General features: G+C 43.1%; 1 protein-coding gene across 5 annotated transcripts; it reads right to left on the bottom strand.

Annotated features, from left to right (window-relative positions):
- Window positions 1-3,360: 3,360 nt before the first annotated feature.
- LOC106607649 (probable G-protein coupled receptor 132) lies at window positions 3,361-9,941 on the bottom strand. 5 transcript variants are annotated; one of them, XM_014204820.2, is made up of 2 exons: window positions 9,478-9,941; window positions 3,361-5,257 (listed from the first exon to the last, which is right to left on the bottom strand). In XM_014204820.2, the coding sequence occupies exons 1-2, from the start codon at window positions 9,518-9,520 to the stop codon at window positions 4,194-4,196; spliced, it is 1,107 nt and encodes a 368-aa protein (XP_014060295.1). In that variant the 5' UTR covers window positions 9,521-9,941; the 3' UTR covers window positions 3,361-4,193. The 5 variants fall into 5 exon arrangements, with proteins under 5 accessions (XP_014060295.1, XP_014060297.1, XP_045576683.1 ...); XM_014204822.2 differs by lacking the exon at window positions 9,478-9,941 and adding an exon at window positions 9,215-9,358; XM_045720727.1 differs by lacking the exon at window positions 9,478-9,941 and adding an exon at window positions 9,207-9,356 and having other exon boundaries at window positions 3,361-5,258.
- Between the last annotated feature and the right edge of the window lie 14,624 nt (window positions 9,942-24,565).

Below are 24,565 nucleotides of genomic sequence, written 5' to 3'. Positions count from 1 at the left end.
TCTACAACATTCGCAGAGTACGACCCTGCCTCACACAGGAAGCGGCGCAGGTCCTAATCCAGGCACTTGTCATCTCCCGTCTGGATTACTGCAACTCGCTGTTGACTGGGCTCCCTGCCTGTGCCATTAAACCCCTACAACTCATCCAGAACGCCGCAGCCCGTCTGGTGTTCAACCTTCCCAAGTTCTCTCACGTCACCCCGCTCCTCCGCTCTCTCCACTGGCTTCCAGTTGAAGCTCGCATCCGCTACAAGACCATGGTGATTGCCTACGGAGCTGTGAAGGGAACGGCACCTCCATACCTTCAGGCTCTGATCAGGCCCTACACCCAAACAAGGGCACTGCGTTCATCCACCACTGGCCTGCTGGCCCCCCTACCTCTGAGGAAGCACAGTTCCCGCTCAGCCCAGTCAAAACTGTTCGCTGCTCTGGCACCCCAATGGTGGAACAAGCTCCCTCACGACGCCAGGACAGCGGAGTCAATCACCACCTTCCGGAGACACCTGAAACCCCACCTCTTTAAGGAATACCTAGGATAGGATAAAGTAATCCTTCTAACCCCCCCCCTTAAAAGATTTAGATGCACTATTGTAAAGTGGTTGTTCCACTGGATATCATAAGGTGAATGCACCATTTTGTAAGTCGCTCTGGATAAGAGCGTCTGCTAAATGACTTAAATGTAATGTAAATGTAATGTAATGCTAGGACTGTCTGGGAGTGGTCACCGCCTGGTGATGTCACCAGGCAGACAAAAACTCCATCCCACCAAAATAGACAGACACTTCAGGCGAGCTTTTCAAAAAGCTCTAACATTAAAGGGTACCAGAATAATTTCACAGTATTATTCCAACTTCATCGTGTGGAAATATATACAAATCATGTTTTCGACTGCACTGGGCTTTTAAGCATTACAATGACCGTACCAGATGCACCTTTATTTACAACCTTTTTAGTGTTTTCCAAACAAACACGCAGAGAGGAAGTTCTCTAAGTGCGTTGTTACACCATGTGTCGATACTGATAGGATCCAAAGAAAAGCAGCACTGCTCTCGGATCAGCTTTCTCCATTCAAATCTTACCTTGGCATTAGAATTATTCCACAATATTGACGACGGATCAACTCCTAGAGAGATTTTACCTCCTATGGCTGCAAATAGGCAATTGAGACTGCTTATTATGTTTACCCAATAATAATGCACTAAATTACAGATAGGGCACATCATTACGCACATGTTGTCACACAAACAGTAGCCTAGTCGCAAAATACAACTCAATTGATTCAATGCTGCAAAGGCTCTGGGAATCAAGGCCCTGTGTTATAACTCGCAAACAATCAGGGATAGCTAAAAAGACGTTAGGCTACAATATGCTGTCCTAACATTAGAAAATGTTACCAAGGTGACATCGTCCACTGAACCCCCTTTCATCCTCAAAAGAGTCAGAGTTAATCTTACCAAAAACGATAAATCTGTAGCTAATATTGACGGTTTTTTTCACTACCTAATTCTACATCTAGCTAAGGTGTGTTTATGAAAATCGTAATGTGGGCGAAAATTTGCTCGCTAGCTAGTGTCTGCTTGCTGGCTGAACCAGTCTCAAATCAATCCATATGAAACTAAGGGATGCTAACAACGCCAGTTCATACACTCAAATCTGAATACTCCCTCTAGCTACCAAGCCAGTGTAGTTAAATTCTAGCTAATAGCACAAATGAGCTCATTTTCTGTTCTGCCGTGATTTGTGCGTCGAGTTCTGCCGCACAGCTGTTTGCTCTAGCTGCAATGCTATCGTGTTGGCCAAATGTTATGAAGTACCAAGGCACAGTGACAGCTGTCAGAGTCAGATACTGATTTCTTAGAACATTCCCATAACTTTGGTGTCATACAACTTCATCAACAAGCTGGCAAACTAAACTCAGCAAATAAAGAAACGTCCCTTTTTAGGACCCTGTCTTTCAAAGATAATTTGTAAAAATCCAAATAACTTCACAGATCTTCATTGTAAAGGGTTTAAACACTGTTTCCATGCTTGTTCAATGAACCATAAACAATTAATGAACATGCAACTGTGGAACGGTCGTTAAGACACTAACAGCTTACAGACGGTAAGAAATTAAGGTCACAGTTATGAAAATTTAGGACACTAAAGAGGCCTTTCTACTGGCTCTGAAAAACACCAAAAGAAAGATGCCCAGGGTCCCTGCTCATCTGCGTGAATGTGCCTTAGGCATGCCGCAAGGAGGCATGAGGAATGCAGATGTGGCCAGGGCAATAAATTGCAATGTCTGTACTGTGAGATGCCTAAGATAGCGCTACAGGGAGACAGCTGATCATCCTCGCAGTGGCAGACCACGTGTAACAACACCTGCACAGGATCGGTACATCCGAACATCACACCTGCAGGACAGGTACAGGATGGCAACAACAACAGCCCGAGTTACACCAGGAACGCACAATCCCTCCATCAGTGCTCCGACTGTCCGCAATAGGCTGAGAGAGGCTGGACTGAGGGCTTGTAGGCATGTTGTAAGGCAGGTCCTCACCAGACATCGCCGGCAACAATGTCGCCTATGGGCACAAACCCACCGCCGCTGGACCAGACAGGACTGGCAAAAAGTGCTCTTCACTGACGAGTGGCGGTTTTGTCTCACGGGGGGTGATGGTCGGATTCGCGTTTATCATCAAAGGAATGAACATTACACCGAGGCCTGTACTCTGGAGCGGGATAGATTTGGAGGTGGAGGGTCCGTCTTGGTCTGGGGCGGTGTGTCACAGCATCATCGGACTGAGCTTGTTGTCATTGCATGCAATCTCAACGCTGTGTGTTACAGGGAAGACATCCTCCTCCCTCATGTGGTACCCTTCCTGCAGGCTCATCCTGACATGACCCTCCAGCATGACAATGCCACCAGCCATACTGCTCGTTCTGTGCATGATTTCCTGCAAGACAGGAATGTCAGTGTTCTGCCATGGCCAGCGAAGAGCCCGGATCTCAATCCCATTTAGCACGTCTGGGACCTGTTGGATCGGAGGTTGAGGGCTAGGGCCATTCCCTCCAGAAATGTACAGGAACTTGCAGGTGCCTTGGTGGAAGAGTGGGGTAACATCTCACAGCAAGAACTGGCAAATCTGGTGCAGTCCATGAGGAGGAGATGCACTGCAGTACTTAATGCAGCTGGTGGCCACACCAGATACTGACTGTTACTTTTGATTTTGACCCCCCCCTTTGTTCAGGGACACATTATTCCATTTCTGTTAGTCACATGTCTGTGGAACTTGTTCAGTTTATGTCTCAGTTGTTGAATCTTGTTATGTTCATACAAATATTTACACATATTAAGTTTGCTGAATATAAACGCAGTTGACAGTGAGAGGACGTTTATTTTTTTGCTGAGTTTAGCTACCGTAATGGCCATTCAAACAAGCAATGATAAGGCTGCTAGCTGGAGCAAGTTTGCTCAGCTGATCGATCATGGTTTGCCGTAGTATCAATGACAGTATGCGTATAGCCATTACGTCATAGCTACAGAGAGCAGAGTGAACTTCAGAATTAGAAACTAGTGTTAAGCTGATTAGCGAAATCAAAAAAAATTGAGATGAGCTCCACGTTTGGTTCGGAGCAATTTCATGGTAACAGAGTGACACTGACATTCAGATTTTTCACTTTAAAATGTATGTCAAACAAAAACCAATGACTGCAAAGTTAAACAAACCATACAACTCTACGCACAATGAGTGCGTCAAACAATTTCCACAGAAAATTTTACAAAAACACATTTACTTGATGAACAGTGCAGGTGCAAAGTTTGATAAGAGAATGATGGTTTGTGCTGTTTGTGCCGTCATTCTCTTATCAAACTTTGCAACATTTGCCGTTAGACAAATGGCTCCTGGCAACTGCGAGTCTTGTTAGAATGATGCCATCTATAGGGAGACAATGCTTGAACCGTTTCAATCATATAATTTCCTTAGATTCTGGGATAGATGGATTACATCGTCCCCCATTGCTCTTGCTATGTTTGGGGCTCCACCTGGCTCTATGCTGAGTCTGTTTAATATTCCAGAGTACCTGCAAGTCACCAGTCCAGGGTTCCTTCAGTAGTCACACCTGCATATCCCTCTGGCTCCCATAATTTGAGTATACATACTGTACATCAAACCCCTAACCTTCCTCTGCCATCAACAACCATGCTTCTACCCCTCTTGTGTGGCGGCCGCCACTTCCGACGAGTTCTTGGAGTTGTGCATCTTGTGCTGGCTGCTGTCGGTGGAACGTGGCCGCAGGGTGGCACGCCCCCGGAGGCCTGCAAGGCCGCGACGCAGCTCCTTGCGGATGTTGTCGCTGGAAAGCACATAGAGGATGGGGTTGATGGCGCTGTTGAAGGTGGATAGGCCCAGGGAGATAGTGTAAGGGGTATAGAGGCTTTCCTGGAAATGGCACTTCTGCAGCTCGGGGAAGTGGAAGGTGACTGCGCGCAGGAGCAGAATGACGTGGTATGGCGCAAAGCACACCAGGAAGAGGACCACCACGGCGAACGCCAAATAGCGCACACGCTCCTTCTGGCACTGCCTTAGCCCTGTGCTAGCCTGCACATTGGCCAGGATCGCACGGTTAGTGACCACCAGCACAGCCAGGGGGAACAGGAAGCCAATGACGAAGCGGGCATAGTTGAAACCCGTCACGGTGGACGTGCCCTTGCCTGGCTCGAAGCAGCGCCGCTGCCCCTCTGCTGCATCGCCCTCTGGCATGGTAAACACCGGCACATGGCCCACGAACACCACCAAGACGATGGCCACGGTAACTGCAACCGCCAGCCTCTGTCGGCGAAGGCCACGCGACTCCACGGCATAGACCACGGCCACGTATCTGTCGCTGGAGACGCAGCACAGCAGGAAGATGCTGATGTACATGTTGTTGAAGAAGAAATAGCCTGTCACCTTGCAGGCCATGGAGCTCCAGCGCCATTGGTGGCCCGCGTTCACGTAGTTGGCCCACATGGGCAGGGTGCAGAGGTACATGAGGTCACACACGGACAGACTCAACAGGTAGATGCCCAGGACATTTTTGCGGCGCACCTGGAGGAAGGTCAGGTAGACAGTAGCGATATTGGCAGGCAGCCCGATAACCAGCACCACACTGTAAAGCACCACCAGGGGCACGCGGTCCTCTTCGTAGTTCGGGGTGCACGGGGGAGCATCAGTGCTCCAGTTGATGGCAGCCACACTGGTCTGAGTCACAGTCGGGTCATGCATGGTGTCTGGAGGGTAAAGAGAGAGAGGGAAAAAGAGAAGTCACATTTCCCATTTCGGTATGCCAAAATGTATGTAAATACAAATTAGGAAATCACAAGATTAACTCTAAATCACTCTATTTGCAGACCCTTTTTCCAGAGACTTTTCCAAGTCATTCATATTGGCTGGATATATGCGGAACAAATCATGCTTATAGATGTCCTTTGGTTGTAAGGCAACTTAATAAAAGTATTTTAATATTGATCACAATTGGAGTTTTAATGGTTTATTTCAAAGCTTTTTTTTGGTCTTTGTCTTCTGTTAATGTGATAGACTTTACCTAACTTACATACACATACAGAGACATACACATAATTACTCTGTATTCACAGGAAAGGCCTTATAACCCTCCCTTAGGGGCCACTAAAGGACCAATGAGTAAGTTGCTCAAAGGATACAGAAGCTGAGTCATATGCATTGTGGGTCACATGCATGATTATGTGCGACTGTCCAAAAGTGGCAACATGGTTTAAAGCCAGCCCTCGGCTTTATGAAAATTTGCATGTGAGTTGTCAAGGAATATTCAGAAAACATTGCACTTAGCATGTTGAGTTGTTAGCATGTTAAAGCTCTTCTTTGCTGATAAACAATTAGCAAGCAACCAAAAACAACACGGTAAACAAGTAATACCACGTCAGAGGCTAAAATATTGACCCTAGTTGGTGTATCTCAACTGAAACCTACTTTCTGTTGACTAACCTCGATGACATTCTATTCTAGACCAGAGTCTTGTTTATTAGGCACCAAATGGAAGAAAACGCACTGAAACAAAAGAGGGACCTCGAACAGAAGCGCTCATTTTCATTTTCCGTTGTGTGAACACAACCCTAGGTTTGTAAAGGGAGATGGTACTGGACCGCCCCTTTAGATGTCTGGCTTCCTCATGGTTTGTTCTTTACTTTAACGTTAGGGATTTTTTCACTGTAGCCCTATACTTCTCTTTCTGGGGATTGCCTCATACTTTCTGAGAGAAATGGTGTCCTTTCAGAAATTGCTTTCCAAATAAAGCTGAATCTAGACCAAATTGTAACACCGCCCTAGAGTATTTCTCTCCCTCCTCTCAGAAATAGTTTTTCAAATAATTGTAACACTGCTCATTTTTCTATACTGAACAAAAATGTCAACGATTTTACTGAGTTACAGTTCATATAAGGAAATCAAACAATGAAAATACATTTAATTAGGCCCTATATCGATTTCACATGACTTGGCAGGGGAGCGGCATGGCTGGGCCTGGGAGGGAATAGGCCCACACACTTGGGGGCCAGGCCCACCCAGTGGGGATCTAGGCCCACCCAGTGGGGAGCCAGACCCAGCCAATCAGAATGAGTCTTTCCTCACAAAAGTGCTTTATTAGAGACAGAAACACTCCTCAGTTTCATCAGCTGTCCGGGTGGCTGGTCTCAGACGATCGCGCAGGTAAAGAAGCCGGATGTGAAGGTACTGGGCTGGCGTGGTTACATGTGGTCTGCATTTGTGAGGCCGGTTAGACGTACTGCCAAATTGTCTAAAACGACGTTGGAGGCGGCTTATGGTAGAGAAATGAACATAAAATTCTGGTGGACATTCCTGCTTGCAGCATGCCAATTGCATGCTCCCTCAAAACTTGGCATTGTGTTGTGTGACAAAACTGCACATTTTAGTGGACTTTTATTGTCCCCCAGCACAAGGTGCACCTATGTAATGACCATGCTGTTGAACCAACTTCTTGATATGCCACACCTGCCACACCTGAGAAATAAGCTTTTTGTGCATATGGAACATTTCTGGGATATTTTATTTCAGCTAATGAAACATGGGACCAACACTTAACATGTTGCGTTTATATGTTTGTTCAGTATGACTGTATTATTTCACCTTTTCATCCCCTCTTTGCTTAGCAACATCTGTGCCTGAAATGAAAGACCACAACAGAAATCTAACCACACACACACAACAGAGCTCTAACTGTATGAGGTGTAGGCTACGACCAGCTTAACCACTCACAGCAAAACAACAACTCTAACCCAGAACCCACCCCCACCAGTTCTCTCTCGCTCTCTCTTCCGCCTCTTATCCAAGCCCCCAAGCTTAACAACGCATCTCCTGAAAAATTCATCACACATCTCAGAGGAGAAAGGAGGGGAAATGCTGTAGATGGAAAAACAAGTGCACCACTTAACACTGATGACATGTGAATGATAGATATCATAGTCATCAAATATATTAGATTAGAATAAATCTGAAATCCAATGAAGATTTACACCAACAAATTACTGAGATTGGAGGAGGTTTTGCAATTAATCAATGAATGAGGACATGATGAATTAGGTTATTTTTGAACAGCATACTAGCCAACTGGTGATAACCAGTTCTGGCATTTTAATTGTTGAGTGACCTGTGTCAAAGGAGTGATTTAATTAAACTTCACTCTAAGCCAAGGCAAAGAGAGTCTTACATCTAGCTTGTGGTTTTTTGACTGAAAATGTCTGAGGTTTAACCCTGCAGTCACACAGTTGACAATCCCTGTGATGTGCTGAGGAGAAATGAACAAATTGAAGCAGCCCAGTCTTTACTTGAAACAGTCTTTACTTGATAAAATAATATACTCACTTCTGAAATGAGTATGGGTCAAGAAGCCGTGTTTTACATTTTACTTGTGACTGGTACAATCACCAAGAACAAGAGCAACACTATAGCAACACTCATCTGTGGCTGTTCAATATCGATGCTTAAATAAGACATTGTTCATTTCCTAGTTACAATTCAAATTAGATGGGTTATTGAATGGATCACTACAGCATTGGAAAAACAAGCATCAGGGAGCTGCTGCCTGGCAAATGAGACAAGGAGCTGATACTGTAGATTAGACAAATGTACATTTTAATCATTAATACAGTACTACAAGTACCATATATTAATTTTACATGAAATTTACCATTCAGAATTCATAGCCCAGGCTGTATAGCTTCTACTGAACAATGGACCATGACATTGGTTCAGTCATGGTCCATTGTTCAGTAGAAGCTATACAGCCTGGGCTATAATTGCATAAATTCGGAATTATATATATATATATTATCTCTGAAACCAAGCTTGTGCGCTGAAATAGAATCCCGACTAGACACTTTGGATCGATATTGAAAGAAAGCGGGGTTACTCGACTTGCTGTAAGGCTTTGTCTTCATTGTGTTATATGCTCTGTTTCCTGAGACACATCAACGGTTAAGGAGGACACGATTACTTTCGGAGAAAATGTAACATTTTCTCATTGTATCGCCTGCCATAAATGAGAGTGATGCACGCTCATTTCACACCCGTTAATCTCGGTGCTCCAGACATATTTGGGGAGAGGAGGTCTCAGGGCCTCTTTCAACTCACTTGATAGTTTGAATGGGAGACATGTGGGTCGTGTAGGTCTACATTATATCTAGGCTAGCCAGTGTACGGGATGGGACACACATTATTATGAGAATAGGGTTAAGATATAACTGGTCGAGTTTGCGTGTCGTGACCTCTTTCAGTAGCATTCCTTCCCTCTGGACAGAATTAGTGTCACATTACTTGCCATAAAATGTCAACAAGTCAACATGTATTTTTATAAACAACATGCACTGCAAGGTTACTACAACAACCTGACTGATGAAAAAATGTTTTACTATTTTAGATTTCAGCTGTGATTTTGGAACAAAAAAAGACAAGGCATTGCAGACAATTTCAATGAAACTTACAATGACATATATTCATTACATATTGATAATCCCTTTGTTTCCAATAACAAATAACACACTAAATGAACAAGGTGACAAGTTGAACAGCTACGTTATGCTTGCTTATTTTATTGGGCACTTAATACTGAATAGCCGCCTGGAATGTATAATCACAATTATTTTATTATTTATTATTATATTATTTCTAATACTAATAAAATATAAGATACTCACTATTTTATTTCATTTCCATGAATGGGAAAAATTACCCAATGTCGGCTACAACAATAACAGCTAATGCAGCAGACCCCCAACTGAGTTCTCAACCACCCACCCATAGATGAATGAGTGACTATTGCTCGTGACTACCAGTGACTGAGGTGACCTGCACTGCGAAGGAACTAACGACCTGGACCAGAGCTAATGCTAAATCAATCATTTCCTAAAAGTTGCAATTATCACCATCACGCGTATCAACATTTGTCAGATAAACTCACCGTTTAGCTGTATAGTCTCTTGAAATCTGTAGTAAGTGTTCATTCATTGCTGTCTGAAAGAGATGCTTGTTCCATCTTCATACATGCTACGTTCAGAAACGGTTAAAAAGCTGTCTGCACGTCCACCAACGCGCGCAGGGAGGTCCTAGTCCTCGCGCTCTGAAGTGTCACGTGGTTTGAATATAGTAATATCAAGCGACAGACAATGATTTATTTATTGCTCCAGTGAACTCTGGCTACCACCTCCTCGTAAAAAATGTATTGCAATTACTTATTGAAAAAGACATGCATAAGCACATGCAATATTTTTTACGCTGTTTGCAACTACATTAATTTTACCTGCTTGACAATCTGGCTTTATTTAAGGAATCGCTACAATATAAATGAATAGTGTAAATATGTGGCTATTGAATTAATCCAAAATTTCGTTTTAAAAAATAAAATAAAAATAACCCTACAATAAACGAATCGGGCTCCATGCAACTGAGCTGCAAAAGTGAAGAGCCTACAGACAATAAACTCCACTGATAACAGACTAGTAAAGTTAATTATTTGAATTTCGGTTGGTTTCAGAGCTCACTTTGTAAAACAAAACCTGGTATCATTTACTCAATGGTTAATGATTAAAAAGTGTAGGCCATTGCACAAAAGTTCAGGCCATTGCCATTGCACAGAGACATGTTTTCAAAAGCTCTAGAGGAACTGAAAGAATAAAAGGAGAAAGAATTCTCAATCCAAATAACTTACATTCCATTACAAGATGGCATAGCAGTCAGACGTCTTTGTCCTCGTCTTGTCTTGTCCCAACTTGCCTACCTGGTTAAATAAAGGTGAAATAAAATAAATTAAAAAAAATATATTTTTATATCTTTTTCTTCGCATACCTTTTTTATATTTTTCTAAACCTCAACTTCTAAATACTCTCCTGCAACCCGCCTCACCCATTGTGGTGTGGATCTGCTTTTTTTCTAAAGTATTTTTCTTTACTTCTGAACCGGAATCCCCCAACAGAAGCTAGCCAGCTAACTAGCTACTCGCTAGTAGTCAGCTAACCACTGCTAGAGGTCATCAGCTAACCTTTAGCTCGGAAAACTCTCGCCAGTTTGCACAACGCGATTCAAACCATAGCATACCGGACCTATTTTCTCTCCATATCCCTGGATTCCTATCGCAAGCTCTGAATCTTTTCACCTGGATCATCGCAGCTAGCTAGCTGCAATCCAAGTGGCTACTCCTGGCTAACGTCTCTGTCCCGAAGCAAGCACCAATTAGCCTGGAGCTAGACCATGCTAGGCCCATCTCTCGGATACCTGAAGAGGTCCATCAGCCACTCCGGGGCTACAATACCTATTTTGCCAATTGGCCCGGACCCCTTTAACTGCCGGCACGGAACTCCTTCATGACTGGACTACCGACGTAATCTGCCCGAGGGGGTTATTCAACTGGCTCCTACATCGCGACGTCCCCTGAATGCCCAGCTGCTAACCTGCTAGCCGCGGCCCGTTGCTGTCTAGAGCATATTGGACTGTTAGCTGAAGAGATCCATCGGCCAATTTCTTGGGCCACTATACCTATTTTGCCAACTGGACTGGACCCCTTTGCTACACGGAACCTTACTAATCCATCACGACTGGTCTATCGACATAACCGCACGAGGAGGCTCCGCACGAGGAGGCAATAACAGACTTCCTCCGTCGTGACGTCCCTCTAAGGCCCTTCTGCTAGCTTGCTAGCCCCGGCCTACTAGCTGTCTGAATCGCCATGTCTCCAGCCATCCTAACTACTCACTGGACCCCTTATGATCACTCAGCTATGCATGCCTCTCCCTAATGTCAATATTCCTTGTCCATTGCTGTTCTGGTTAGTGATTATTGTCTTATTTCACTCTAGCCCTGCTCAATATGCCTTAGCCAACCCTTTAGTTCCACCTCCCACACATGCGGTGACATCAGCTGGTTTAAATGTTTCTAGAGACAATATCTCTCTCATCATCACTCAATGCCTAGGTTTACTTCCAATGTATTCACATCCTACCATACCTTTGTCTATACATTATTCCTTGAATCTATTCTATCGCAACCAGAAACCTGCTCCTTTTACTCTCTGTTCCGAATGTACTAGACGACCAGTTCTTATAGCCTTTAGCCGTACACTTATCCTACTCCTCCTCTGTTCCTCTGGTGATGTAGAGGTTAATCCAGGCCCTGCAGTGCCTAACTCCACTCCTATGCCCCAGGTGCTCTCATTCGTTGACTTCTGAAACCATAAAAGCCTTGGTTTCATGCATGTTAACATTAGAAGCCTCCTCCCTAAGTTTGTTTTATTCACTGCTTTAGCACACTCTGCCAACCCGGATGTCCTAGCCGCGTCTGAATCCTGGCTTAGGAAGACCACCAAAACCCTGAAATTTCCATCACTAACTATAACATTTTCCGACAAGATAGAACTGCCAAAGGGGGCGGATTTGCAATCTACTGCAGAGATAGCCTGCAGAGTTTTGTCTTACTATCCAGGTCTGTACCCAAACAATTCGTGCTTCTACTTTTAAAAATCCACCTTTCCAGAAATAAGTCTCTCACTGTTGCCACTTGCTATAGACCACCCTCTGCCCCCAGCTGTGCCCTGGACACCATATGTGAATTGATTGCCCCCCATCTATCTTCAGAGCTCGTGCTGCTAGGTGACCTAAACTGGGACACGCCCCAGCCATCCTACAATCTAAGCTTGATGCCCTCAATCTCACACAAATTATCAATGAACCTACCAGGTACAACCCCAAATCCATAAACACGGGGACCCTCATAGATATCATCCTAACCAACCTGCCCTCCAAATACACCTCTGCTGTTTTCAACTAAGATCTCAGCGATCACTGCCTCATTGCCTGCATCCGTAATGGGATTGAGGCAAACGACCACCCCTCAACACTGTCAAACGCTCCCTAAAACACTTCAGCGAGCAGGCCTTTCTAATCGACCTGGCCCGGGTATCCTGGAAGGATATTGACCTCATTCCGTCAGTAGAGTCACTATACGTACAGGCTGTACCTCTCAGCTTCGCCCTATACCACCTGATTCGGACTACTGGTCAAGACTGTAATTAGCCGAGTTGGGTGTATTAGTTCTAGGATGGAACAAAAGCCTGCACGCATGTCTGCCCTTCAAGGTAACTCAGTGGTCATTGACTCTGACTTTCCTCCAAGTCAGTTACTCGTACCACTGATTTAACTAATTCAGGTTTTTATGTGTAGCTAATTAGTAAACTCTAGTGTGTACTGTAAGCATTGCGCTAGAGACAGTCCATGATTGGTAATAGAAAAGCTCTCAGATCATGTGACTGAGGCCGACTTGTGGTGATGATGACTATAGATGACTGATGATGACTGTAGGTTGAAGTTGCCCATAGACTAATACTGTGTCAATTTAGCATTTTTCTCACTAATGGTTCAGGTTAGGATTGGGGGAAGGGAAGCCGATCCTAGATCTGTACCTAGGGGAAATTTCACCCTAGAGCCTATTTTATCGAGTTACTGAGGATTTCCTCGATCTTCTTGTCCTCAGGCGAACCTCTCCACCTTTCCCCAGTACAAAATCAACTGCTGCCGGTCCTTCAGCAAAAGAACCATCAATCAATCAATCATGTTATATAACGATAAATAGCATGTGGGTCGTTCCACGAATAGAGTAACCAGCTAACAACAAACATTCCAACAACTTTAGAGAACCTTCCCTTAAGAGTCTCATTAGGTCATTAACTAACATTTTCATAGTAATGTTCCTGTTATGTGCAAGGAATGTTTCCAAGTGTAACGGCTGTCTTCGTCGTCAGATGAAACAGAGAAGTCATCGTCTGAAAAGGTGGACCAATACGCAGCGGAGGATGTGTTCATCATTAGAGGTTTTAATTGACTGAATGAACACAATACAAAACAAAACAAAAACGACCAGAAACAGTTATGTCAGGAAAACACACGAACAGAATACAATTACCCACAAAACCCAAAGGAAAAACATGCTCCTTATGTGTGACTCCCAATCAACAACAACAAACTTCAGCTGTGCCTGATGGGAGCCACACACGGCCCAAAACAAAGAAATACAAAAAACCTAGAAAAAGAACATAGAACGCCCACCCAATGTAACACCCTGGCCTAACCATAATAAAGAACAAAAAAAACCTCTCTATGGCCAGGGCGTTACACCAAGAGACCATTCCCTTAATGTCAAATAGAACTTACCCAGAATGTGGTTACCATGTTATCAGATATTAACGTTCTATACTCGTTAAATGAGAACATTGCAATAACAGTCATGTTTCAAATTCTGTGGATTAAGAGAATATTCCATCAACATCCCACCAAACATACACAGAACATGGTTGCCATGTTTTTAGAACATAAGATAAAAATGTTCTAGACACATTCATGGGAACAAGGCAAAAACATCAATGTGTCCAGTTTTATGTAGATTAAGAGACTATTCCATCGTCCCACCAAACATACAAAGAACATGGTTGCCATCTTATCAGAATATAAGATATGAATGTTCTAGACACGTCTCAAAAAATGGGACAATTCCAGTGAAACTGGAGGGTGCTCAATTCAAATAAATAATCATAAAATATTATGAATATTAAACATTTAGGTACATATAAGTGTCTTATATCAGTTGAAATTCTTGTTAATCAAACAGCACTGTCCTATTTACAGTAGCTATTACAACGAAAACATGCCATGCGATTGTTTGAGGACGGCGCCTCACATCCACAGATTTCATAAATTCACAAATAGTGATTAAATATTCACATACTTTTTGAAAATCTTCCTCCGATTTGTCATCCTAAGGATCCCAGCTATAACATGTAGTGTCATTTTGTTATATAAAATCCTTCTTTATATCCCAAAAAGTCAATTTAGTTGGCGCCATCGATTTGAGTAATCCACTCGTTCAACGTGCAGAGAAAGGAATCTGAAAATCTACCCCTAAACTTTCTTTCAACTAGTCAAAATACGTTTCTATTTACTGCTCAGATACCCTAAAATGTAATCAAACTATAATATTTCTTACGGAAAGAAGTATGTTCAATAGGAAACCGATTTTAGCAGGTGCGTCCTGTATTCATGGCTCGCGCAAACACGAATTTGCAAGACTGTGTCCCTGTACTAAAACTGATATTTCTTATTCGTTTTTGAAGTTACAAGCCTGAAATCTAGAACATCGACTGCTGACACCCTGTGGAAGCCATTGGAATTGTGTTTTCTTTCCAATGGTACCAATTATATGCATATCCTGGCTTCAAGGCCTGAGCAACAGGCAGTTTACTTTGGGCACGTCCTTCAGCAGGAAATTGAGAAAAAAAGGGGCCTAGCCCTACAAAATTATCCGAATATAAGATATGAATGTTCTAGACACGTAAAAAAATGAATTACTGAGCCAATCAATGACCTTATTGGTGAACTACTGATCCATTCATAGCTCTTTGTCTGTTTGCAAGGTTAAGGATACTGACACAGTCCTTTTAACATAGGGTGTTCAGTTTCCATGATTACATTGTGCATGTTCATTTATACAGTAATTATTATTCAACATGTCTTCACCTGGGATTTGAATTGGTTCATGCATTCACATCCTCCTGCTACACCACCATGTCTGTGTCATTTATCAGTTCATTTGACTATTCTCTCATCATTGATTTGATTTAGTTAATGGATTTCTGTTTAATTTTCTAATATTAGTGGGGCATATTAACCTGTTTTAATGATACTTCTGAATATTTATGATCAATAAAATATTTTCTTGAGTGTACTTTTAACAGAGCTGAGATTTACTTCAAAGTGCATTCACCCTATTGCTTACACCTATCAAGTTGTTTTAGGTCTTGTCACGGGCTGGCTCAAGAAAGCAGGAGAGGTAGAGTCAGGCGCAGGAGACAGAGAATTCTTGACCACACTTCTTTATTCCAGAAAGTAGATATGGTCGCCAAAAAATAGGGACGCAGCCCTTAAATACTTCTGCGGTGGTGAACACAAAGAAACCAACCACAGGCAGAGGAAAACCAGCACACGTTCCTCAAGCACACAAAACGGACAAGAAACATAATCACGCACAAACACAGACATCCTACGCTAAACTAAATAACCCCCCCTACTAATAACTAACCCAAAACAGGTGCGTGCCTACCTAGACCTAACCAACAGAAAGTGAAACAAAAAAAGGATCGATGGCAGCTAGTAGGCAGGCGACGACGACTGCCGAGCTCCGCCCGGCCGAGGAGGGGCGCCACCATCCATCGGTGTCATGACAGTACTCCCCCCCTGACGCGCGGCTCCCGCAGCGCGCCGACGCCGGCCTCGAGGATGCCCCGGAGGGCGAGGCGCAGGGCAATCCGGATGGAGGCTGTGGAACTCCCGGATGAGCGCTGGGTCCAATATGTCCTCCACCGGTACCCAGCACCTCTCCTCCGGGCCGTACCCCTCCCAGTCCACGGGGTACTGCAGGCCCCTCGCCCGGCGTCTGGAGTCCAAGATGGACCGGACTGTGTACGCCGGGGGGTTGAGGGACCTCCCGTACCTCATTTTCCTGCAGCGGACCAGCTACCACCGGCCTGAGGAGAGACACATGAAACGAGGGGTTAATACGATAATAAGAAGGAAGTTGTAATCTGTAACACACCTCGTTTATTCTCCTCAGGACTTTAAATGGCCCCACAAACCGCGGACCCAGCTTCCGGCAGGGCAGGCGGAGGGGCAGGTTCCGGGTCGAGAGCCAGACTCTCTCCCCTGGGGTGAACACGGGGGCCTCGCTGCGGTGCCGGTCAGCGCTTGCCTTTTGTCGCTCCCTGGCTCGTTCCAGGGATTCCTGCACAGCGTCCCAGGTCTCCCTTGAGCGCTGAACCCATTCCTCCACCGCAGGGGCCTCCGTCTGGCTCTGATGCCATGGCCCCAGGACCGGCTGATAACCCAACACACATTGAAATGGCGACATGTTGGTAGAGGAGTGGCGCAAAGAGTTCTGAGCCATTTCGGCCCATGGCACGAACCTTGCCCACTCCCCTGGCCGGTCCTGGCAGTAGGACCGCAGAAACCTGCCCACAGAAAGGCCAAAATAGAATGTTTGCCAAAATAGAGCGCAACTGTTCAGCTACAGCGATCGACACATCAGTTTGCTACTAGCTAATTTTGCAGTCTGGTCGACATGGATCGATTTAATGTAAAAAAAATAAATGATGGGATGATGGGACTAGCTCATATTGTTTTATTGGCCAGAAGGCAGTCAATTGTTTTAAACGAGCAAATTTTGAGCAAAATTTCCAGTCACACCATGCCCACTTTGACAAAACATATCTGTCACAAAGCAACCTCGGAAACAACAAAATAGCGCAACTCAAAGGACCGCTCAAAGAACAACAAATGATGGACAGGTCTATCACTGTTGCAGAGAGAACCACAGAGGCAACATATGAGATTGCTTGGATACTCGTGAGAAAAAAGAAGGCATTCACAGTTTGCCAAATAATGTTTTTTGGGCCTCAGCCAAAAATTGTATGCTGATTTCACAAACAAGGAAGCTAGTTTAAGCAAATTAAGGGACTGCAACTCTCAGACTCAACCTGTCACGGTTGTCGTAGGAAGGAGCGGACCAAAGAGCAGCGTGTGTGTCGATCCACAATTATTTTCACTGTGATACTATGCAATACATATAAATAAACTGAATATCACAACAACAAACCGTGACACAGAGGTGAACCATACACTAACTCAAAGACAATCTCCCACAAACCCAGGTGGAAAAACCCCTACTTAAGTATGATCTCCAATTAGAGAGAACGAGGACCAGCTGCCTCTAATTGGAGATCATCCCAACAAAACCCCAACATAGAAATACAAAACTAGACCCTGACAACATAGAAATAGAAAAAATAGAGTGAAAAAAATGACACGTCTCTAACTCTGAATGCTCGGCTATGAAAAGCCAACTGACATTTACTCCTGAGTTGCTGACCTGTTGCACCCTTTTAGGTTCTTATTTTTCAGAGTAAATAACTCACGGACACTAGAGAAGCTTTAACCAAGTTTAATTCTTCCCAAAGGTTCTGTACAGCTGTAATCAGACAGCAAAACATTTCTCACTTCACAGTTATACACATCCTACTTAAAACACTCCTCCTCCAATCCTTACAGTTTATGGCCCCACAGGAAAGTAATAAAGAGGGTAACAGGATAACAAACCTTTATTACTGCCTTAAGAGAATCTGTCCTCACCTCCTGACCTAAAACCCTCCGTCATCTAATCCACAGATGTCCATTGGTTTTTCTTCAGAGAACCATTAACTTCTGACATAACCCAGTCTCTTTCATTTCCTATCTCAATGATCAAAGTTTAGCCGATTCCAACAACCCTCTACAACCACTGTGATTATTATTATTATTTGACCCTGGTGGTCATCTATGAACGTTTGAACATCTTGGTCATGTACTGTTATAATCTCAACCCGGCACAGCCAGAAGAGGACTGGCCAACCCTCAGAGCCTGGATCCTCTCTAGGTTTCTTCCTAGGTTCCTTCCTTTCTAGGGAGTTTTTCCTAGCCACTGTGCTTCTACATCTGCATTGCTTGCTGTTTGGGGTTTTAGGCTGGGTTTCTGTATAGCACTTTGTGTCATCGGCTGATGTAAAAAGGGCTTCATAAATACATTTGATTGAAATTTGATTAATTGTGTCGCTGGAGCCAAGAGAATCCGAATACCACGGGAACCTGACGGTGAATGTACACTAGATAGCGGAAAATTGCCGGTTGCCCATTGTGACTCGCTTGTGGGCATGCTGGCAGCATACGACAGCATATAGCAGCATGTTCGATTGTGCATCAAGAATTCAGCGTTGCAAGTTTGTATGAAGGTCTAGTTATTAACTGATGATGCTATGATGATGTTATGTAATGTTAATGATTTTCACTTTTTTTATTTTGTCTTACACATGACTGTAATTGCAGTCTTTATGTTGATTGGTTAGGCACACAGTAGTAATTTATTATAATAGCTGACTGAAGATGTTTTTCCAACAGTACGGATAGACATGATCACACTACTGGCAATGGACTGGAATAAGAGGAAGTTCTCCAACATGGATCGCATGTTAGCAAAGAGATATGTGAAAGTATTTTTGGGCGGGGCTTCTTTACCTGTATCTGCTTTCTCCTTCTATTTCTACATGTCTGATCTTCTGTCTGCAATCTTGGCTCAGTTTTTTAAAATTGTATTAGTCATCTTGATGTAGGAAAACATCAAGATTGACTGTATATATTAAAGTCAAATATTTTAGTCTGATTCACTTGAAAAATGTGAACCTTCACCTATGTTATTCCTTAATTGAATTTTATTTTTTTAGAATGTCAAAAGACTGAAAGAGGAGACCAGCCTCCTTGAAGAAAAGCGGGAAGAGCTGGACATCAACGACGCTGTGCTTCAGGAGTGGGTTGCTGAGGTCCAGCAGTGGCCTGAATGTGTGTTAGGTTCTGAACAAATAGAGCAGAAACGGACAACCAGAAAATCTTTCTCTACTTCCCCTTGTCTCACTCAGTAACTTTCCATTTCCAAAGTTCCTATTCGCCCTTCATTGAACCCTAACAAAAACATTTCTTATATATGTAATGTAATCAATATGTTCTAATATGATGACAGGAATGAGTATATTTCAAGCCTGAATTCAACAGGTAGAAAAGTGAATGTCTCTCAACTTCATAATTGCTTTAATGTCAGTGTAGTCATGTTTGTAACTTGCCCTATGTTTGACAGCCACACTTCAAGATAGTCAGATAGGGCAGACGGGGCATCTCCAGAAGAAGATTGAGGGGCTTTACCTCAGTGTGAAACAGAGGAAACACTACCTCTACCGTTTGACAGGTAAGCCCCAACAACATGACCTCAAACACATTATTAATCAAGCAGTAAAACTGATTTGTGAAAAAAATAGGTTGGATATCTATTTGAAATAAAATGCACTGATGACTACTTTATTTAGATCACGGGCATGTAGTCTAGAAAACTTGAGTAATGAGGTAACTTCGATTTATAATGGCTTTTCCTGTCAATTACGCTGGCATACACTACACTGTCTATGTGAATTAACGCTTACTGCTGTCGCACGTGATTGACAGAGTCCCCAGTGTTATTTCTGCTTAATATTCAGCTTTCTCGCTTACCTGCCCTGTTTGGTAACAGTTCCCTCCTCCATGGTGACCTCGATCACCTTCTCTGCCTCCTCTATGGTGACCACAGTCACCTTCTCTGCCTCCTCCATCACCACGGGCCCTTCCTCAGCTGCCTCCTCTATGGTGACCACGGTCACCTGCTCCGCCTCCTCCATCACCACGGGCCCTTCCTCAGCTGCCTCCTCTATGGTGACCACGGTCACCTTCTCTGCCTCCTCTATGGTGACCACAGTCCCCTTCTCTGCCTCCTCCATCACCACGGGCTCCTCCTCAGCTGCCTCCTCCTAGTTACCTGGCTTACAAGCCGATACTAAAAACGATGCACACTATTAGGTAATACACTTTTGTGGTGGAAACAAATGTCATGTTTCATCAGCATACAATTACAAATGTAATACATTGCAAATGACATATACAACAGTATTTGCAATGTTTAAAATCATTCGATTGCAAATGTGACTGGGGCCTTGTAGAAACTTGTTAGGCTACTAATTTTCAATAACCACGTATTACCACAAAAGCCTGTGTACAGTACAACCAGGTACAGTAAAATAATGTGGTTGAAATGCAACTGGCTTTATGCCTACATCATAGAAAATCTACATACATCACAAGAATTAAAATGACAGCAATTTCTGATCGACGAGCTTTATTATCGCAATAATTAATCAATAATAACTAAAGATGATTGTTTGAAGAAATGACAGTCTCTCTCCAAATATTCCACAACAGTATTTTGCAATGAGGAGGGGATGATAATCTTCATTTAGCTGATTGTTCCTGATTGTTAGCCAGGGAAATCCAGGTTAACCGTGCACAGGAGTTGCATTAGATGCAGCCGGGGAAGCCTTACTCCGCTAGACGGAGCAGATCGGACCCCCGCCTGGCTGGGAGCGTCAGCAGAATGGATACTTAATTTTGAACAGAGGCAGATAAATAGGGAGGGACTGACATTTCTTGGTAACAATTATTATTATTATTTTTTAAGAAAATGGGGTTCCGAGGGAACTGTCAGATAACGTTAGCATCCAAATCTGTGTGTATTGGATGAAAACTAGAATCTGTGTGTATTGGATGAAAACTAGAATCTGTTGTGAACTAGTTAAGATCATTTATCATTACCATCCAAACCTGTGTGGGCTGGATGACCATCCAAACCTGTGTGGACCGGATGGATACTAGAACCTGTGTGGACCGGATGGATACTAGAACCTGTGTGGGCTGGATGACCATCCAAACCTGTGTGGGCTGGATGACCTTCCAAACCTGTGTGGACCGGATTGATACTAGAACCTGTGTGGACCGGATGGATACTAGAACCTGTGTGGACCGGATGGATACTAGAACCTGTGTGGGCTGGATGACCATCCAAACCTGTATGGACCAGATGGATACTAGAACCTGTGTGGACCAGATGGATACTAGAACCTGTGTGGGCTGGATGACCATCCAAACCTGTGTGGGCTGGATGACCATCCAAACCTGTGTGGGCTGGATGACCATCCAAACCTGTGTGGACCGGATGAATACTAGAACCTGTGTGGACTAGTTAAGACTTTAAAGCAAAAACCCTGTTTGGGTTAAAGTCCGGTGTGGGCCAGAGACCTGTGTGGACTAAAAAGCGCTATAGAAATATTAGAGAATGCATTACAATGATATAGTATAAGATAGTAAGGTGCACCTGTAATTGTTTTAAACCAAACCCCACTTTAGAAATAAGAGATACGGAGTCCTGAAGGTACTGCCATATTAAGGTTATGAGATCCTAATGGTATCGGCATAATAAATAGGAAGTCGTGATTGTACTGTCCTGAAGTAAGAAATTATTCGGAGTCCTACATGGTCGGAGTCCTACATGGTATTGCCGTGATGCATTGCAATACAATGGGTTAGTATTGTAAGATGTAAATGTATGAGTTGTGTTATCCTAGGAACTAAGATAGAAATTAGAAAGTATTCCTGCGGGTTATAAAAATATTGTAGAAAACAACTAATTGATTAAGTGTGTTTTGGGAACAGTACTGTGTGAATGGGGCTGTGTGAGTTGTGTGAGTGTGGAAATAAGTGTTCATCTGAAGTTTGGATAATATGATATAGAAATGTGTATAATAAGCTGATTTAAACTTGGATAATAAGTTTCAATATGTAAAGTTATCACTGCCCATCATATAATATCACAGGGTGTTATTGAGCGCGGGATGTTTATTTTATATGTATGGGTATTAGCGGTAATTATATAGGCTTTTCTGGGAGGCTAGGGAGTCCTTGAAGACCAGACGGGTTCTTAGGTTCCGCTGGGAGTATGTTTGCAGAGCTGCTTTGTGTCGATGGAGAGTCGTTGGAAACGCGCATGGAGTGGTTGACATGAGTACCTAAGATGTCTGACGTTATATATGGATTCTGTGAAGATAAGACAAGAAATGAGAAAATGGGTTGTTTTTAGTCATAATAGTCAATAATATTTCAACCGGACAATAGCTTCGTCAATATAAAAGAAAAACAAGAAAGGCGTGCTCTCGGTCGTGCACAGCAAACAAGTCTGGGGACTTTCCACTATCCACTTACTCAGAGTTTTCTTACTCCCTCAATTTTCAGAATACAAGCCTGAAACAATTTCGAAAGACTGTTGACATCTAGTGGAAGCCATAGGAAGTGCAATTTGAGTCCTAAGTCATGGGATACTGTATAGGCATTCAATATATAACTACAAACATTTAAAAAAATCCAATTTCCTGGATGGATTTTTTCACAGGTTTTCGCCTGCCATATCAGTTTTGTTATACTCACATGCATTATTTTAACCGTTTTGGAAACGTTAGAGTGTTTTCTATCCAAATCTACCAATTATATGCACATCCTAGCTTCTGGGCCTGAGGAACAGGCAGTTTACTTTGGGCACGCTTTTCATCCGGAGGTGAAAATAGTGCCCCCTACCCTTGTGAGGTTAAATTGTTTAACTTGGGCCAAACGTTTCGGGTAGCCTTCCACAAGTTTCCCATAATAAGTTGGGTGAATTTTGGCCCATTCCTCCTGACAGAGCTGGTGTAACTGAGTCAGGTTTGTAGGCCACCTTGCTCGCACACACTTTTTCAGTTCTGCCCACACATTTTCTATAAGATTGAGGTCAGGGCTTTGTGATGGCCACTCCAATACCTTGACTTTGTTGTCCTTAAGCCATTTTCCACAACTTTGGAAGTATGCTTGGGGTCCATTTGGAAGACCCATTTGCGACCAAGCTTTAACTTCCTGACTGATGTCTTGAGATGTTGTTTCAATATTTCCACAAAATTTTCCTTCCTCAAGATGCCATCTATTTTGTGAAGTGCACCAGTCCCTCCTGCAGCAAAGCACCCCCACAACATGATGCTGCCACCCCTGTGCTTCACTCCAAACATATCGATGGTCATTATGGCCAATTAGTTATATTTTTGTTTTATCAGACCAGAGGACATTTCTACAAAAAGTACGATCTTTGTCCCCATGTGCAGTTGCAAACCGTAGTCTGTCTTTTTTATGGTGGTTTTGGAGCAGTGGCTTCTTCCTTGCTGTGCGGCCTTTCAGGTTATGTCGATATAGGACTTGTTTTACTGTGGATATAGATACTTTTGTACCTGTTTCCTCCAGCATCTTCACAAGGTCCTTTGCTGTTGTTCTGGGATTGATTTGCACTTTTCGCACTAAAGTACGTTAATCTCTAGGAGACAGAACGTGTCTCCTTCCTGAGCGGTATGGCGGCTGTGTGGTCCCATGGTTTTTATACATGCGTACTATTGTTTGTACAGATGAATGTGGTACCTTCAGGTGTTTGGAAATTGCTCCCAAGGATGAACCAGACAATTTTTTTTCTGTGGTCTTGGCTGAATTGTTTTTGATTTTCCCATGATGTTAAGCAAAGAGGCACCGAGTTTGAAGGTAGGCCTTGAAATACCTCCACAGGTACACCTCCAATTGACTCAAATGATGTCAATAAGCCTATCAGAAGCTTCTAAAGCCATGACATCCTTTTCTGGAATTTTCCAAGCTGTTTAAAGGCACAGTCAACTTAATGTATGTAAACTTCTGACCCACTGTAATTGTGATACAGTGAATTATAAGTGAAATAATCTGTCTGTAAGCAATTGTTGGAAAAATTACTTGTGTCATGCACAAAGTAGATGTCCTAACCAACTTGCCAAAACAAGAAATTTGTGGAGTGGTTGAAAAATTAGTTTTAATGACTCCAACCTAAGTGTACGTAAACTTCCGACTTCAACTCTAAATGTAATATGTAAACACTCATAATTACGGAGAAGTTTATAATTAATAGTTATATGTGTGAATCGGACCACAGTAAGGGCAGACCTGTCTCAAGTCTATTTACTATGACCTATATATTTTGGGATACAATTATTTCCTTATGGAGTTATTGAGGGTAGTCATTCTAATTTGATTTGATATAATTTTTGTATATTTATTTTTTATTTAACCAGCAGTGTAATCATGTTGTGAGTCATGTGTCCAAATGGGGGAATTACCAGTCCTCTGAGGGTTTTGGATTGATATGAGTGATATATAGAAGTGTATCGAGTGATATATGAAGGAGTGTATTGTTGTGTTGTTTGTTCTGCTTCCGTTTTGTTTCGATATAAATATCACCAGATTGGGTCTGCTGGATGATTGAGATTTCTTCCTAAGGATTAGCCCTCTAACTTCCTTACCCTGTGACTCTGTGATGAGGTTGATCGTGTGATAGGGGAGTATAAGCCAATTACCAAATTACATTTGAATGATAATGATAATACTCAGGTACTATAGAAGGTATGGTGCTAATGGCACAGAGACTATAGGAGTTGCCTTTTAAATAGTGGAATCATGATGCTTGTCCTGGGTCATGTTCATTAG

The sequence above is a fragment of the Salmo salar genome, chromosome ssa06 (assembly GCF_905237065.1).
Source record: "Salmo salar chromosome ssa06, Ssal_v3.1, whole genome shotgun sequence".
In the NCBI taxonomy this organism is placed as follows: Eukaryota; Metazoa; Chordata; class Actinopteri; order Salmoniformes; family Salmonidae; genus Salmo; species Salmo salar.
The sequence above is the reverse complement of the archived record's forward strand: the minus strand, read 5'-3'. Positions and strand labels throughout refer to the sequence as shown.

Excerpts from the sequence above, each read along its gene's own strand:
- LOC106607649 (XM_014204820.2), bottom strand. The coding sequence starts at position 9,520 with ATGAACACTTACTACAGATTTCAAGAGACTATACAGCTAAACG. Across the intron at positions 5,258-9,477 it reads AGAGACTATACAGCTAAACG|ACACCATGCATGACCCGACT; the intron begins GTGAGTTTATCT and ends TTTACCCTCCAG.